Genomic DNA, 14,652 nt, shown 5'->3' on the forward strand with positions numbered 1-14,652 from the left:
GAAAGAGGAGAAAGGAAGAGAGTGAGCAGGCAGCATAGAAATCTAAGAACAGAACTACTAGCACCAGCCAGAAGAGAGAAGCAGAGTTTACTCAGCCCCAGAGCAAAAAAGACATCCTCCCTGTCCTGGGGCTCTAGCCTATCTTCAATGGTAGAAACATTGCTTGGGAAGAGGGAAGAGGTTCTGGGGGTTCTTGGTCAGTGGCTATGGGGACTCAAGATTTACTATCTTTTCAGGTTATAAGAGATATATATATGTATACATCAGAAATTTCTGAAAATATATAAATATGGATTTATGTATTTTGAAAATATAGAAAATATGGAATTGTAGAAATACAAAATCACTTAAAATGCTAACATTTAGCATATAGTTTCAAAAAATATTTTTCAGGGGCTTTGGGAGAAGTGGGCACTAGCTAATAAATTTGTGAGATTTTGGAACTTCTATCACCTTTGGTTCCAGCTCTGATCTTAAACACGTAAAAAGAAAATGATGGGTCTCAGAGAAGGGGAACCAGGCAAGTGGTTGGTATCAGGCGACTCTAGATGCAACAGGGTTAAGTGAGATTCTTTAGGGCATCTTCCTAAGTTGTCCAGCAGATTTGTCATGATCAAGGGGAGGCAAGAATTCTAGACTTTTTTTTCCTGAGCATAAAAACTATATTTGGATGGTACTGAACTAAGTAGATGGACCACAAGACAATGAGGACTCTAGCCCCATGCTAGCCTTAAAAACTTGAATATACAAGCAAAGCTAGTATTCCCAAATAGGTAAAATTAAGTTTTTTTTTTTAAAAAAGCAAAACAAAAAACCTTTCGGTTTCAGAAAGTGGGGGGAATTTTTTTTTCTTTTTAAATGATTCTAGTATTCCCTTTTCCTCTAAAGGTATACATCTGGAGCCAGAGGACAAATGGCTGTGTATACTAATGTCTGTTTCTGTATAGCAGCAGTCACAAAAATGCATTACTAAATCCTTTCATTGAAAAATGATCTCAAATACCAAATGAAGAGTATTACTTCAAAACTCATTTGAGCACCTCTGTGGTCACAATTTGCTAAATGAGTCTTTCCATTTGAGGTATAATGTAAAATAGTAATAAAATGAAATTATTTTATAGTGAGTGATTATACTAAAGCAATGTTACAATTTATACAGTCAGAACAAAGTAGCAACCAGTGATTATCTCGTAACTACCTCTGAAATTACACTTCTGCTGAATATATTATTACATGTAGTGCAGTGACAGCCTGCAATTGTTAACTTCATGTGGGTACTTTTTATAGAATAAATCAAAAGCCAACAACTTCACAAATGGTCATTTGTTTCTGGCAGAGATTTGAGGGCTGTGTGGGTGTATGAAGCTAATTTCTATGACAAGGAAAACCAATTCAAAGAGAAGAAAGCAGACTCTGTACAAAAGCATCTGTGTATTTTATAGTCTTTGAATATTCATATCTGTATCTTAGAAACCCCTTAAATAGGTTCATCTAAGTGAGTCTTACATAATTTCATACTTGATGGTAAGCCAAGGCCAATTTGTCAGCACTGATGATTGACTCGCTCTTACAGGGCTGGAGGTCAAGGGTAAGAGACCATCCCTCGTGAATACCGACCACAGCAGCTGCAGCAGCTGCACAACCACAAGGGAATCCTGGCGAATCAACAGGAATGATGGTGGCCAAGAAGAAAAAGTCTCTTTCACTTCCACACCCATCCCCCCGTGCTTCCCGGCTGATGTCAGAATTAGGAAGTCTCTGACACAAGCTGGGTTCAGTGACTTTACAGTGTTTCACTATTGGGAGAAACCCACTTTGCCATAATTCTGGCACATCGTGGTCCAGATAAAGTAAGGCAAACCCTGACCTTAAGCAAAAAACCACAATATAACAAATATATAAATTAAGAGTTGGAAAGTGTTTTTTTTACAACCAAATCACAATATTCAAGATAAGAAGTATTCAGCTAGATACTAATTTAGGTGCTTAGTGAACAAGTTATTCATTATCCTTGAGATTCAGTGGCCCAAGACAATGCTGAAGAAGTAGGCATGGGTTAGGTTGTAGACTGACCATGGAGACAATGGCCAATCACAGAAGATAGTAAGAGATACAAGGATATTTGAGCTATTCTAGAGCTCACAGTATATGCAAGTAAATAATGGCAAAAATACATATAGGGAGGATATCATACACCCAGGAATGGTGATGAACTAGACTGGAGGGTTTGCACGGAGATTCAAGAGTTACTTTGGAGGAGAACTGGAAGAACCTGTTGAGTGACTGACTACAAGATCGAGGGAGAAAGAGACAGAATGACACAGTGTTTCTTTCTTGAACAACTTAGTAGGTAGTAGTGGCATTTATGAAATAAATTAAGTTAATGGGAAATCTTTTAGATCATAGCCTTTGCTAAAGCATGAGCAAGTAGACTACCTGGAATAATACTATGATTATCAGTAACCCCCTGCCCCTGGTATTCAGTAACAGAATTTCTTGTAAAGTTTACAGCCACCAAAAATAAACTAATTTGTTATTTAACTATAGACTTCACAACTGTACATTATTAATTAAGAGCATAGTGCAAAAAAATGTGTAACAGAATAAGACACATTTTAGTGGAGTAAAACCTTCAAGGTTATTGAAGCAAACTTGAGATTTTCTTTTTAAATGCAAAACTACATTTATAATTATAAAATATAGCACGTACCTCCTTCCATCTATTGGCTTTCCATGAAGGGCATCTGACAGATCTACAAGCTTTGTGAGTTCGAGGTTTCTGTAGATGACTGCAATATTTTTCTTCTAATTTCCCTTGGAATTGGTCAATGCAAAGCACCTCACGGTACTTTAAACCTTTACCACAAGAAGCTGAGCACTAGAAAATAAACACAAATACACTTAATTTTATCTTGACTAATTTATCTTCAAAATGTACAAAACGAAGAATCAAAACATCATTTCTTTGATGTTATCATTAAGGTATACTTTTGATTTTTCTAATTAGAATTTATAATCTGTCCATCTGCCCTGGACCATCAATAGATGTTGATACCATAAGGTATCTATTAATTCCATAAAAAGTACTGATTGACTACAGTATACCAGGCATTCTTCTGGCACATAAATGTTTTAGATCTTTTAAGGGTAAAGACTATCTGCAGCTAACTCCTGTTATCACACATGATGATTTAATTTTAATTTTGTACAGTTACCACTTATTCTATTTTTAACCCCATGTTTCCCACACTGCAAAGTATACTTCGGATGATAAAAAAAAAAAGGCAATGATTTCTCAATGCAGGGATGGAGAAAGGAGAAAAATCATTTTTTTAAGAGCAATTCAGTTCAGCTTTGTTTTTTGCATTAGTCTGGGAAAATATCTCTGTACCATCAACCCGCCAATATACTCAGTTAAAAAAATATAAAATCTATGTAAAGATATAAGTGAAATAATAATTTGACTTCATGTTTCAGCCCGTTGCCATTTAAAGAGTGAGGTCAGGGCAATGTAGTGGAAGAGCTTCGGTTCTGGTATTGAACACCAGGTCTGCCTCTTACTACTTGCGCAACTCCAGGCAAATTTCATCACCTGTCCAAGACTCCATTTCCTCACTTACAAAATGGAGATAATGACACCAATACTACAGGTTTATTATGAAAATAAGATCAAGAATATGAAAGGTCTAATCCAGTCCTGTTACATGTGGTGCATGCTCAGTAAATATTATCTTCCTCTTCTGTTGTCCTTTATATAGTCTCAGGACATCAGCAATTTTCAGCGTGATATATGTACCAGGGAAAACTTAAACAAAGACATGGATTCCAGACAACTCCTCTCATACCTCTGAGACAGCTGTTCACATATGGTTTCATTTAGAAACGTATACTGAGTTCAGAGAGCATTAGATAATATATTATGCATTTTATCTATCAGTTCAAAGACTGTTAGACTAATACAAACTATTAGATGATTAAAATATTTTAAATTAAAAAATAGTTGGGGATAATTTATCTTTTTATATTATCTACAATACTATATTTCATTTGTGTAGATAATTAATTTAATACAGTGCCTTGACTATTAAGATATTATTAGCATATCCAAAATGTTCCCTTTAACACAGCCTTACATGTCACTTAGAACATACTTAACTCTGTGAAAATCTCTAAGGGATCTTTATAACTTGTAGTAAGTATGCATTCTTTCCTATTGACCTTCTCTTTTGGATCTACCTATATGTCTACTCTTCCTGACTTGGGTACTTCTCAGTTTCTTGTCTTCACTGTCTATTTTTCAAAGATATGGCATGTTTTACACCAAAAACATCACATATTATTGAGTATCAAACATATATCATCAAGTAGTACATGTACATGTTCACACATGGAAAAAATGGTTTTCTCCTTAGGTATATATTATTTTTTCTAAACTTTAGGCTCTTTAGAACAGAAGAAAGCTCATTACTCCCCTGTTAGCCTCTTTTAAAAAGTAAGCATTACTGTGAATATTTAAGATCAACACAGTTGTTCTCATGGAAGATGTAAAAATATTTAGTATCTTATTCATTCTATGAATATTATTGAGTTTCTACCATATACCAAGCGTTGCAGATTCATTAAACATCTCTTGTTTTTGCCCTTGATGTATTCTCAAAGTGCTTATAATCTAAATGACACATACTACTGATTGGATGAATACCAAACTAGATCCTAGATAATATTAAACCCAAGAAAAATCAAGAAAAAACACAAGACATAAAGACCATTAAAATAATACAATAAGAATTATGAATTTAAGGAATTCTGAAAAATAGCCACTCCTTTCTGGGCAGTTGGTAAGTACTCAAGGAGAAGGTGACATTTAAACTCAGTTTTGAAGAAGTAGACTTGTTGATGGAAAAGATGGATGGTCATATATTTGTTTAATATCCTTATCTAGACATTGCCCACATGCCTGTTTTGTATAATTCTCAGAGTTCTAACAGTGCCAAGAATCCAAGTATCACACAGTAAGTATGCAGTAAATTATTGGTATTTCTGATAAGAATGACCAATTCATTTACAAAACTATGTAATATAAGAGGGGATACTGAATATCCTCCTTTAGAATTCAGCAATATATTTCCCCTATGAGCAATATCTATGAATGGAATGTAAGCTCACACATTGTAGTACTGTGTCAAAGTCAAGATTATTCTTCACAAGACTGAATAGTGTCTCCTACTCTAACTCAAGATCTTCTTTCTCTTATTATTCTAATCTTTAACCAAGACTATTATTAAACATAATTTTAAACATTTTTTTTGCTCAAAAACTGACAATGGCTCTCTATTATCTTTAATAGTAAATAAAAACTTATCTTCTTGTTTTCTTGATCCACTAAATTTCAGTCAACATACTTTTCTGACCTTACATTCTGTTACTTTTCAACATGCAGTGTTGCTCTACTTAGGCATATGTTGTATTCACTCAACAAGAATGCTTAATTCATGTTGTTTCCTTTTACCTCAACTAATCACTTCCCCTGGTGCTTTCCAAATGTGACTTATCCTTAAAGCTCTAAGTCAGCTCCACATCTAAGGTAAATACATATCAATCTTTCACTTCTCTGAATTTTTCTGAGTCTCACTCTGTTTTTTAGTATTTCATCATTTTCTACTTTTGTCACATGCTTTATCTACCCAGACTTCTGGAGGTCAAGGACCTTTTAGAGATTACCCACATCACCCACAAAATGGCAGGTACAGTAAATATTGGCTGATTAATTGATGTTGATCCTTGGTGTAAGCATTTATTTGTTTTTGTTAAACTCTAAAGTGATTTATTAAAACATTTTAAATTCCTTGAAATGTATTTATTGGTTTATAAACACAAAGTTTCTCTAAGACAAAAAGTACAAAATCAAAGAACTGCAAAATAAATTATGCTTGGTCATACTTTTAAAGTAGAGCTTTTTTCCTCAAGTTTTGAAGAGGAGTAAATACATTATTTTATCATGTCCGATGAATTCCATGTGAGGATTTAAGTAAAAGAGAACATGTTATGCAAAGAATAATGTTTTAGTTGGCATGAGGTAGTCATGAAGTAAATAAGTAGTGAAATGCTACCTTTTTCTCAAACCACAGTACGTTCTGAGTTGTAAAGATACCACAAAAAATTCTTTTCTCTGGCACTCCAGCAATTTTTGTTTTGTTTTGTTTTGTCTCTATTTTATATTCCTGATACGATCCTACTGCTTTAAGATTTTATTAACACTGTATATGTTCCAGCATTCTTGTCAAAAGAGCTCTTAAAAATCACCCTTATTGGGGCGCCTGGGTGGCACTGCTGTTAAGCGTCTGCCTTCGGCTCAGGGCGTGATCCCGGCGTTATGGGATCGAGCCCCACATCAGGCTCCTCCGCTATGAGCCTGCTTCTTCCTCTCCCACTCCCCCTGCTTGTGTTCCCTCTCTCGCTGGCTGTCTCTATNATCTCTGTCGAATAAATAAATAAAATCTTTAAAAAAAAAAAAAAATCACCCTTATTGTCCTTAGTTGACAGAGCCTTAAATTTTGAGATATAGTTTCATGAGTACCATGGAACAGTAGATATAGGGTACAATCCACTTCAGAAGTAGCAACATTAAATACAAGTAACCTGAACTGACGATTCCTATAAATTAGGTAAAGACAAATGTCTATGTAAGGAAAAGAAAACATTTAAAACAAATGTAGAATTTGCAAGCCCTAAAAATGCAATAGAATCTCCAGAATTGTGCAGGTTGGATGGCACTTTCGATTCCAAGATGGAATTTTGGAATTAATCATTCTAATATGGTTAGCTTTGGAACTAGTCTATTCAAGTTTTTAAAGTTATACGTAATTCCAGAATAAGATTACTTTTGATATTCAAGGTGCGGATTCTTTAGTTTGTTAACGATATCACAGAAGAGTGAATCAATTGACAGTTTGTGAAAGATGTTGATTCTAGACACTTCAATTGTTAAACAATATAGGGCAATGAAGTTTATTTAGCTCCAGTTCTAGGAAATGGAAAACATCACCATCGGGTGCATGAAAAGATGCTCAACATCATTAATCATCAGGGAAATGCAAGTCAAAACCACAATGAGATATCACCTCACACCTGTTAGGATTACCATCATCAAAAAAATGAGATAATTAGGGGCGCCTGGGTGGCACAGCGGTTGAGCTTCTGCCTTCAGCTGAGGGCGTGATCCCGGTGTTATGGGATCGAGCCCCACATCAGGCTCCTCTGCTATGAGCCTGCTTCTTCCTCTCCCACTCCCCCTGCTTGTGTTCCCTCTCTTGCTGGCTGTCTCTATCTCTGTCGAATAAATAAATAAAATCTTTAAAAAAAATTTTTTTTAAAATGAGATAATTAATGCCAGTGATGATGTGGAGAAAGGGAATCCTTGTACACTGCTGGTGAGATTGTAAACTGTTACAACCACTATGGAAAATAGTACAGAGGATCCTCAAAAAATTAAAAATAGAACTACCATATGAGCCAGTCATTTCTTGAGAATTTATCCAAAGGAAATGAAAACACAAATTTGAAAAGATATCTGCACCCCTACGTTCATAGCAGCATTACTTTAAAAAGGCAAGACACGGAAACAACCTAGGTCCATCAATTGATAAATGGATAAAGAAGCTGTGGTATACATATATACTATGGAATGTTATTCTGCCATAAAACTGGAGAAAATCCTGCTATTTGCAACAACATAGATGGGCCATGGGGGCATCATGCTAATAAGTCAGAGAAAGAGAAATACCGTATGATCTCACTTATATGTGGAGTCTTCAATAAAAAACAACTCAGAGATCACATTTGTGGTTACCAGAGGTGGGGGGAGTTGAGGGGGAAACTGGAGAAAGGTGATCAAAGGTACAAACTTGAGAAGTACTAGGGATGTAATGTGTAGTATGATGACTATAGTTAACACTGTCATAATATATACAGGAAATTGTTGAGAGTAAATTCTAAGAGATCACGAGGAATTTTTTTGCCTTTTTTATTATATCTATATGAGATGGATGCTAACCAAACTTATGCCAATGATCATTTCATAATATAAGTCAAACCATTATGCTGTAGACCTTAAACTTACACAGGGATGTATGTCAATTACATCTCAATAAAACTGGAAAAAAATTAGATGAAGTGAATTTTTTCTATATTTCTAGATATCATATCATCTGTTAGTTATCTGCTGAAAATGTAAAAACTCACAGCCATATGGCTGGGTGTCATAGCTATCCAATTGCTTACTGTATGGCAGGTATTTGCTAATTTCCTCATACGAACAAGGAAAACCCACTACCAGGTGACAAAATTGTTCACACAATCTTTTTGTTTTAGAAGAGCTAAACACACAGAAATGAAATCATACCCATTACAAATCTAAATCCAAATACGCTTTATTACAAACCAGAAATCATTCCCATTAAGTGCAACTGAAGAAGCATCAAATTATAATGTATAAAATGGAGCGGTTTTGACTTAAACACAATTAGAGCTAAAATATAATCAGGTATTGGAGTGTCTCTTGAAATAGTTTGAATTTGTTGTGTTTTCCTTAGCCTTAAGTGACAATTCCAAAACAATCAATGAATTTCTCAATATAGGGACATGTATTATTTATCTTTATTTTGATCTTTTTCAAAACTGGACTATGTTATGCTTCTGTAGTAAAGTTAAAATTTTTAATGGAAAATTTTGACCATAGCTACTTTGCAAGAGAATTTTTTTAATGTTTTGGTGATTATATGTTAAATGTCTTTATAACATTATCACAAAACAAGATTTATGAAATGATATAATAAGGAAATGATAGTTTCAGATCAAGACAGACCATAAATTAGATATTTTGTGGAATAAAACACTTGTGTGTGTGCATTCATGCATGTATGTTTTATCCTTTTTGATTTTTAAGAAGCCTGTAATATTCTCTAAATAAAATAAGAGGCTGCATCTGTACCCCAGAAACAGCATGTTTTTTGAAATCCTCAGCAAGCCAGTAACACCCACATATCTAAGAGCCCAATTATAGTAAAATCTTAGATATGAGTTTTATACGATAACTCAGTAATAAGGGGCATTCCCCACATTGGTGGAACACTATTTTCAATTGAGCTCTCCTCAGTTATTAAAGAAGTAAAACATTAACATGGTTAGAATAAATAGCCAGAATATGCTAGAATAGGGTATTCCTGTGTTTAAACAAAAAATGACAAAATATGCATATTAAGAGTAGGATGTTAACTCTGCAAAATAGTACTGCTACTGTTCCTTTAATTCAATGCATATGTGCACTAAAAAGTAAGATACTAAATCTATCAACAGGAACCCTATTCATAGTATTTCCTGAAAGGTTATACTTAGAGTTAAGTGGAGTTTGAAAATTCTTTTTAACCTGTTACAGACATTCTTTGACTATGCAGCTTTAATAAACCAAGACAGCATTTGGTCTTAAAAATAATCACTACTGAAATAGTTCATATTCTATTGCATTGCCTGTAATTGAAAATTTGCAATTTCAGACACTTAACATTTTTTAAAGTCAGATTCATTTGCAAAAATGTTTTGAGTCCCAACTGAAAGGGAAAAGAAATATATTATTAACAAATATAATAGCAAACTTTCTTTACATTCACATCGTTGTGCTAATTATAACGTTTTAATTTCTATTTCATGTTCTAAAATGTTACTTCCAAATATATATGTATATTGTATATATGTATATATTAATGTACACAATGAATTTACAGTTCTAAGCTAATATGATTACCTCATGTGTAATTAATTTGGCTAACTCAATTGGAAGTACTAAACATAATTTATTATAAGATAATTGGTAATATTTTTTAAATTATGACTTTGGAAAAGTTTTGTGATTATTTTCACTTTCAAATATAAAACCTGAAGTAAAGTTGCAATAATTAAGGCAAGTACATTAGAGAAATTTTTACTTATCATATAGTATTTTCTACACATAAAATATTAGAAAATCAGAATGAAAAATCACCTCAGTGAAAGATAACTAGAATACTCAATTATTGGATTAGTTTTCTTTAATAATAAGATGAACAATCACTACAAACAGGTCAAAGTTAAACTCAGGTTAATTTTGTTATATGGAATAGTAAATGTAATTCTAATTCAAAATATAAACACTATCTGTAGCAAAAGAAATAGGAAGAACTATCATTAGTTTAAGTATTATAATTTATTCTTTTAGCTTTCTTATAGTTTGTATGTACTATAAAGGGATAAGGAACATTTCAGACTGTTCCATAAAATCTGTTTAGCAAGTGGAACTCATCTAAAGAGTTCCTGTTTAGAGTTTTTATTGGCTCATTGAGTAACAAATCTTTGCAATTATATGGTAACAGGAAAAAATGGTATTGTCAATATGAGAATAATAGAAATCTTGACTAATTTCAATAATTCTTTTGGGGCCATTATTGTAAGTTTACTCACAAATCACAACTGGGGTGTTACTTTTGTAAGACCATATGGCACATTCCATGATGAATGGAATCCCCTGGGAGCCTACATCCAGAATCATGAGCATCTGCCTCCCTGGATGGAACAAAGTAGAAAACTATTCAGTGTGGGTAGACCAAAAAAAGAAAAAAAAGTAAAAAGATCAGAAAAATAACTAAAGCATACCTTTAAAGAAATAAGGACTTTTAAGGCATTACTATGGTAACATTTACAAAATTCTTAAAATCAAGTGCCTGCAGAATAGCAGGATTTACCATTTCAAGTTTCTACAAATGTTTTTGTGTTAGCTGTGGGAGTTAACAGAGATAAAGCCAAGTAGTTTGTTTTCAAGTAGGGTTATAAAGGTCTGAAAAGGAATATGTACGAGAATTCTCAGATGAGAAGTAAAAAATGAGATCTATGAATGCTTGATAAGACAAAGTCAGAGTTGAAATTAAAAGAACAATATCCATTGAACGTATTTGTCTATTGATCATATGTAATAATAGTTGTGATGCAAGAATATTTTAGGGATTAATTTCAATGAATTTAAGCTAATTTCAAAATTATCCTAATTAGATTAAAAATGAATTCTTTATGTCAAATTTCAGGTGGGGTTTCATGGTTTTTAAAATTGCCAAGTAGACAACAGAATAAAAGGGCATGGGATTTGGAATCAGACACCTACATTTGAATCTCCATTGTCAGTAGTTGAGCAACCTTGGGCTAGATGCTTAACCTTACTGACCTTCAGTTATCTCATCAGAGAGTGGAATAATACCTATCTTAGGGTAGTTGTGAGATTAAAGGGTAACATATGAATAACCTAAAACAGTGCTTGATGCAATTCTTTAAATGCATATGAACCTTCGATTCCCCCTTTTCTTCCTTTCCTAATCCTGAGGAAATATAAAATGGTGAAAATACAATCAATGACATGGATTTCTCTCTGAAACACTTGAGTGGAACATAGGGATTTTTCAAGGTTCATACAGATTTCATTCAATGGTGAGATAGGAGGGTAATCACTCCAATGGAATTCCAGTAAGAGCCTATCTTGTTATCCCGAAAAAAACAAAACAAAAAACAACAAAACAAAACAAAACAAAAAACTCTGCTTACCTGGATACTGAAAAACACATCAGATACAACTTAAATTATAGTCACAGTGGGCATAAGAGAAACTGGAAGGGAAGGCAAATAGACATCTGTTTTAAAAAATTAACCAGTTATGGGGCGCCTGGGTGGCACAGCGGTTAAGCATCTGCCTTCGGCTCAGGGCGTGATCCCAGCGTTCTGGGATCGAGCCCCACATCAGGCTCCTCCGCTATGACCCTGCTTCTTCCTCTCCCACTCCCCCTGCTTGTGTTCCCTCTCTTGCTGGCTCTCTGTCAAATAAATAAATAAAATCTTTTAAAAAAATAAATAAATAAAAATAAAAAATTAACCAGTTACAGTTAAAAATGGTGGAGTGACCATATGTATGCATTTCCCCTTCATCAATTTTTTTCACCGCACAGAGTGTATCAAATAGATTTCAATAACTTTGGAAGATCTAAAGAGGATAAAAGGAATGAAGACGACCAATATGAAGGAAGACAAACTTGCACCTGCAGAGCCCAGAGGCTCAGCAATGGATGCAAGGAGGGGAGCTGCTACTCTTCCACTCCTCATTGGCCAGACCAGAGGCTTCTTCTCTGCAGAAATTAAATGTGTGTGTGGGAGAGCTTTTGAATTGGGAAAGCTGAAGGAAAAATAGTGGAATTCTACACATTGAACTCTTGGCCCTTACTTAGTTTCTCTGCCCATATTACCCTTGCTCACAGACAGGGCATTAGAGGGTCCTTCTTCAAGAAATTGGGTCTCCAAAAGAACAGACCTTCAAGTATTGACTTACAGGGAAAATCAGTTACCAAACTCTACCCAAATGCAGAGTTTCCAATCAATTTTCTAGTGCCTATTTTTTAAATAATAATGAGCTACAGAAAATCATCAACTTTTAAAGAAAATCTTTGGTAGGAAAAACAGAAAACTATTCCCACCATCACCTTAAAGAAAAGGTATGAAGGTTAAAGAGATAATCAAGAATCACCCCTCCAAAAACTATAATTAATGTAAGAGAGTAGATATTGTTTGATGAAACAAGAATAGGATATTATGACCTCAAAACAACCAGAATGCAAGAAAAAGCTTCTGATACTTAAAAACATAACTAAAATAACTCAGGAGATGGTTTAGATTTTGACAGTTTTCCACTGAGTAAAACCAAATGGTAAAGATAGCAGAATATAAAGAGAATTAAAGGATCAATCCAAGAATCCCAATATCCAACTAGAACGAGCTCAGTAAAGAAAACCATTGCATAGAAATTATAAAAAAAAAATTCTGAACATAATTCTCCTTAATGAAAGAGCCTAAAAAAGTGACTAGCAAACTGAATTTTAAACACACAAAGTTGCCTCATCATGTGATATTAGAATAACAGGGATAAAGATACCAAAAGCTTCAGCAGCATAGAGAGAGAGATAAGGGCACATCGAACAGATCAGAATTCAGAATCACCAGAGTTCTCAATAAATAGGTCAAAATGCTGGAAGATAATGTCTAAAATATTCTAAGGGAAACTTTTTTATTTCCCTCATGTGGAATTTAAGAAACAAAGAAAGATAAAAAGGTGAAGAAAAAAAAACAACCACCCCACACCAGACTTTTAAATATACAGAACAAAATGGTAGTTGCCAGAGGGGAAGTGAGTGGGAGATGGGTGAAAGAGACAAAGGGGATTAAGAGGTACTAACTTCCAATTACAAAATAAACAAGTCACAGAGAAGTATAGCACACTAATTTAAAAAGATGTATGCACCCCTATGTTTACTGAAGCATTATTTACAATAGCCAAGATATGGAAGCAATCCAAGTGTCCATCCACAGATGAATGGATAAAGATGTTGTGTATATATACAATGGAATGTTACTCAGCTATAAAAATGAATGAGATCTTGCATTTGCAGCAACATGGATGAACCCAGAGGGTGTAATGCTAAGTGCAATAAGTCAGACAGAAAGACAAATACCATATGATTTCACTCATATGTGGAATTTATGAACAAAGAAAAAGCAGACAAAAAACACTCAAATACAGAGAAGTGGTGGTTGCCAGAAAGGCAGTGGGTAGGGAGATGAGTGAAATAGGTAAAAAGGATTAAGAGTACATTTATTGTTATGAGCACTCAGTAATGTATGGCATTATTGAATTATATTGCATACCAGAAATTAATATAACACTGTATGCTAATTATACTTCAATAAAAAATATAGAAAAAATTGAGGGAAATTATTCTCAAACTAGAATTCTATACCTATCCAAATTATTAATCAAATACAAGGATTGATTAAAGACCTTTTCAGGTTTTCAAGATGGAAAAATGTTATCTCCTGTTTTTCTTTTTTTCAGAAGATGTGTTAAAGTGTTTGAGAGAAGAAATTTTAAAAAGAAATATCTGATGCAAGAAAATGTCATCCAAGTTGAAGATGAGCAAAAAGACTTTCACAGGATGAGAGAATGGGACAACAAGGTTAAGTTCATCCAGGCCAGGTCAGAGAAGGAAGATTTTGGAGGAGGGTGTCTGTCTACAAAGCACCTAGGAGAGAGGAAATATCTGGGCACTTAAGAAAAAATGTTCATGGAGATTTTACATACCTGTTCAGGCACTCGAGAGAAACACTAGTGGTTGGACATTTAAAAAACTAAGCAATTTTAAAAAACAAAGCTATTAACTCCAGGAAAATTAAAGAGTTGTATAAAAAGGAGCAATGCATGACAGTACAGACACTGAAATTAACTGAAATTTACCTGGAAGATAGGATTAGTGGCCTATATAAGAGAGTTATAATCTCAGCCTCTAATAAATGAAGCCAATAGGTAATTTTTTTGATGCAACAAGAAATAGCAGAAAAAGCCTATTAATTGGAAATATGGAGGCAAATACCAGAAAACAGGATTTAAAGATTATTTCTGGGGTAGGAAAGACTGCAACAGGAGATAGCTTTTTCTTCATCAACATTTTAGCACCATCTCTTAACTATGTACAGGTGTCACATCAATAAGACTATTCGAAAACTATAATCGATGATATTGGGTTCACTAATGAAGAT

At 34.0% G+C, this 14,652-nt stretch overlaps 1 protein-coding gene across 5 annotated transcripts in view; it reads right to left on the reverse strand.

The window, feature by feature from the left end:
- ADAMTS20 (ADAM metallopeptidase with thrombospondin type 1 motif 20) overlaps positions 1–14,652 on the reverse strand; it is a 175,399-nt gene that overhangs the window by 40,336 nt on the left and 120,411 nt on the right. For all 5 annotated transcript variants that reach the window (XM_034645966.1, XM_034645963.1, XM_034645965.1 and 2 more), the window contains one exon: positions 2,711–2,878. In XM_034645966.1, coding sequence (XP_034501857.1) covers positions 2,711–2,878 — 168 coding nt within the window. The remainder of the gene's footprint in view (positions 1–2,710; positions 2,879–14,652) is intronic.

Source organism: Ailuropoda melanoleuca, chromosome 16 (assembly GCF_002007445.2).
Source record: "Ailuropoda melanoleuca isolate Jingjing chromosome 16, ASM200744v2, whole genome shotgun sequence".
Classification (NCBI taxonomy): Eukaryota; Metazoa; Chordata; class Mammalia; order Carnivora; family Ursidae; genus Ailuropoda; species Ailuropoda melanoleuca.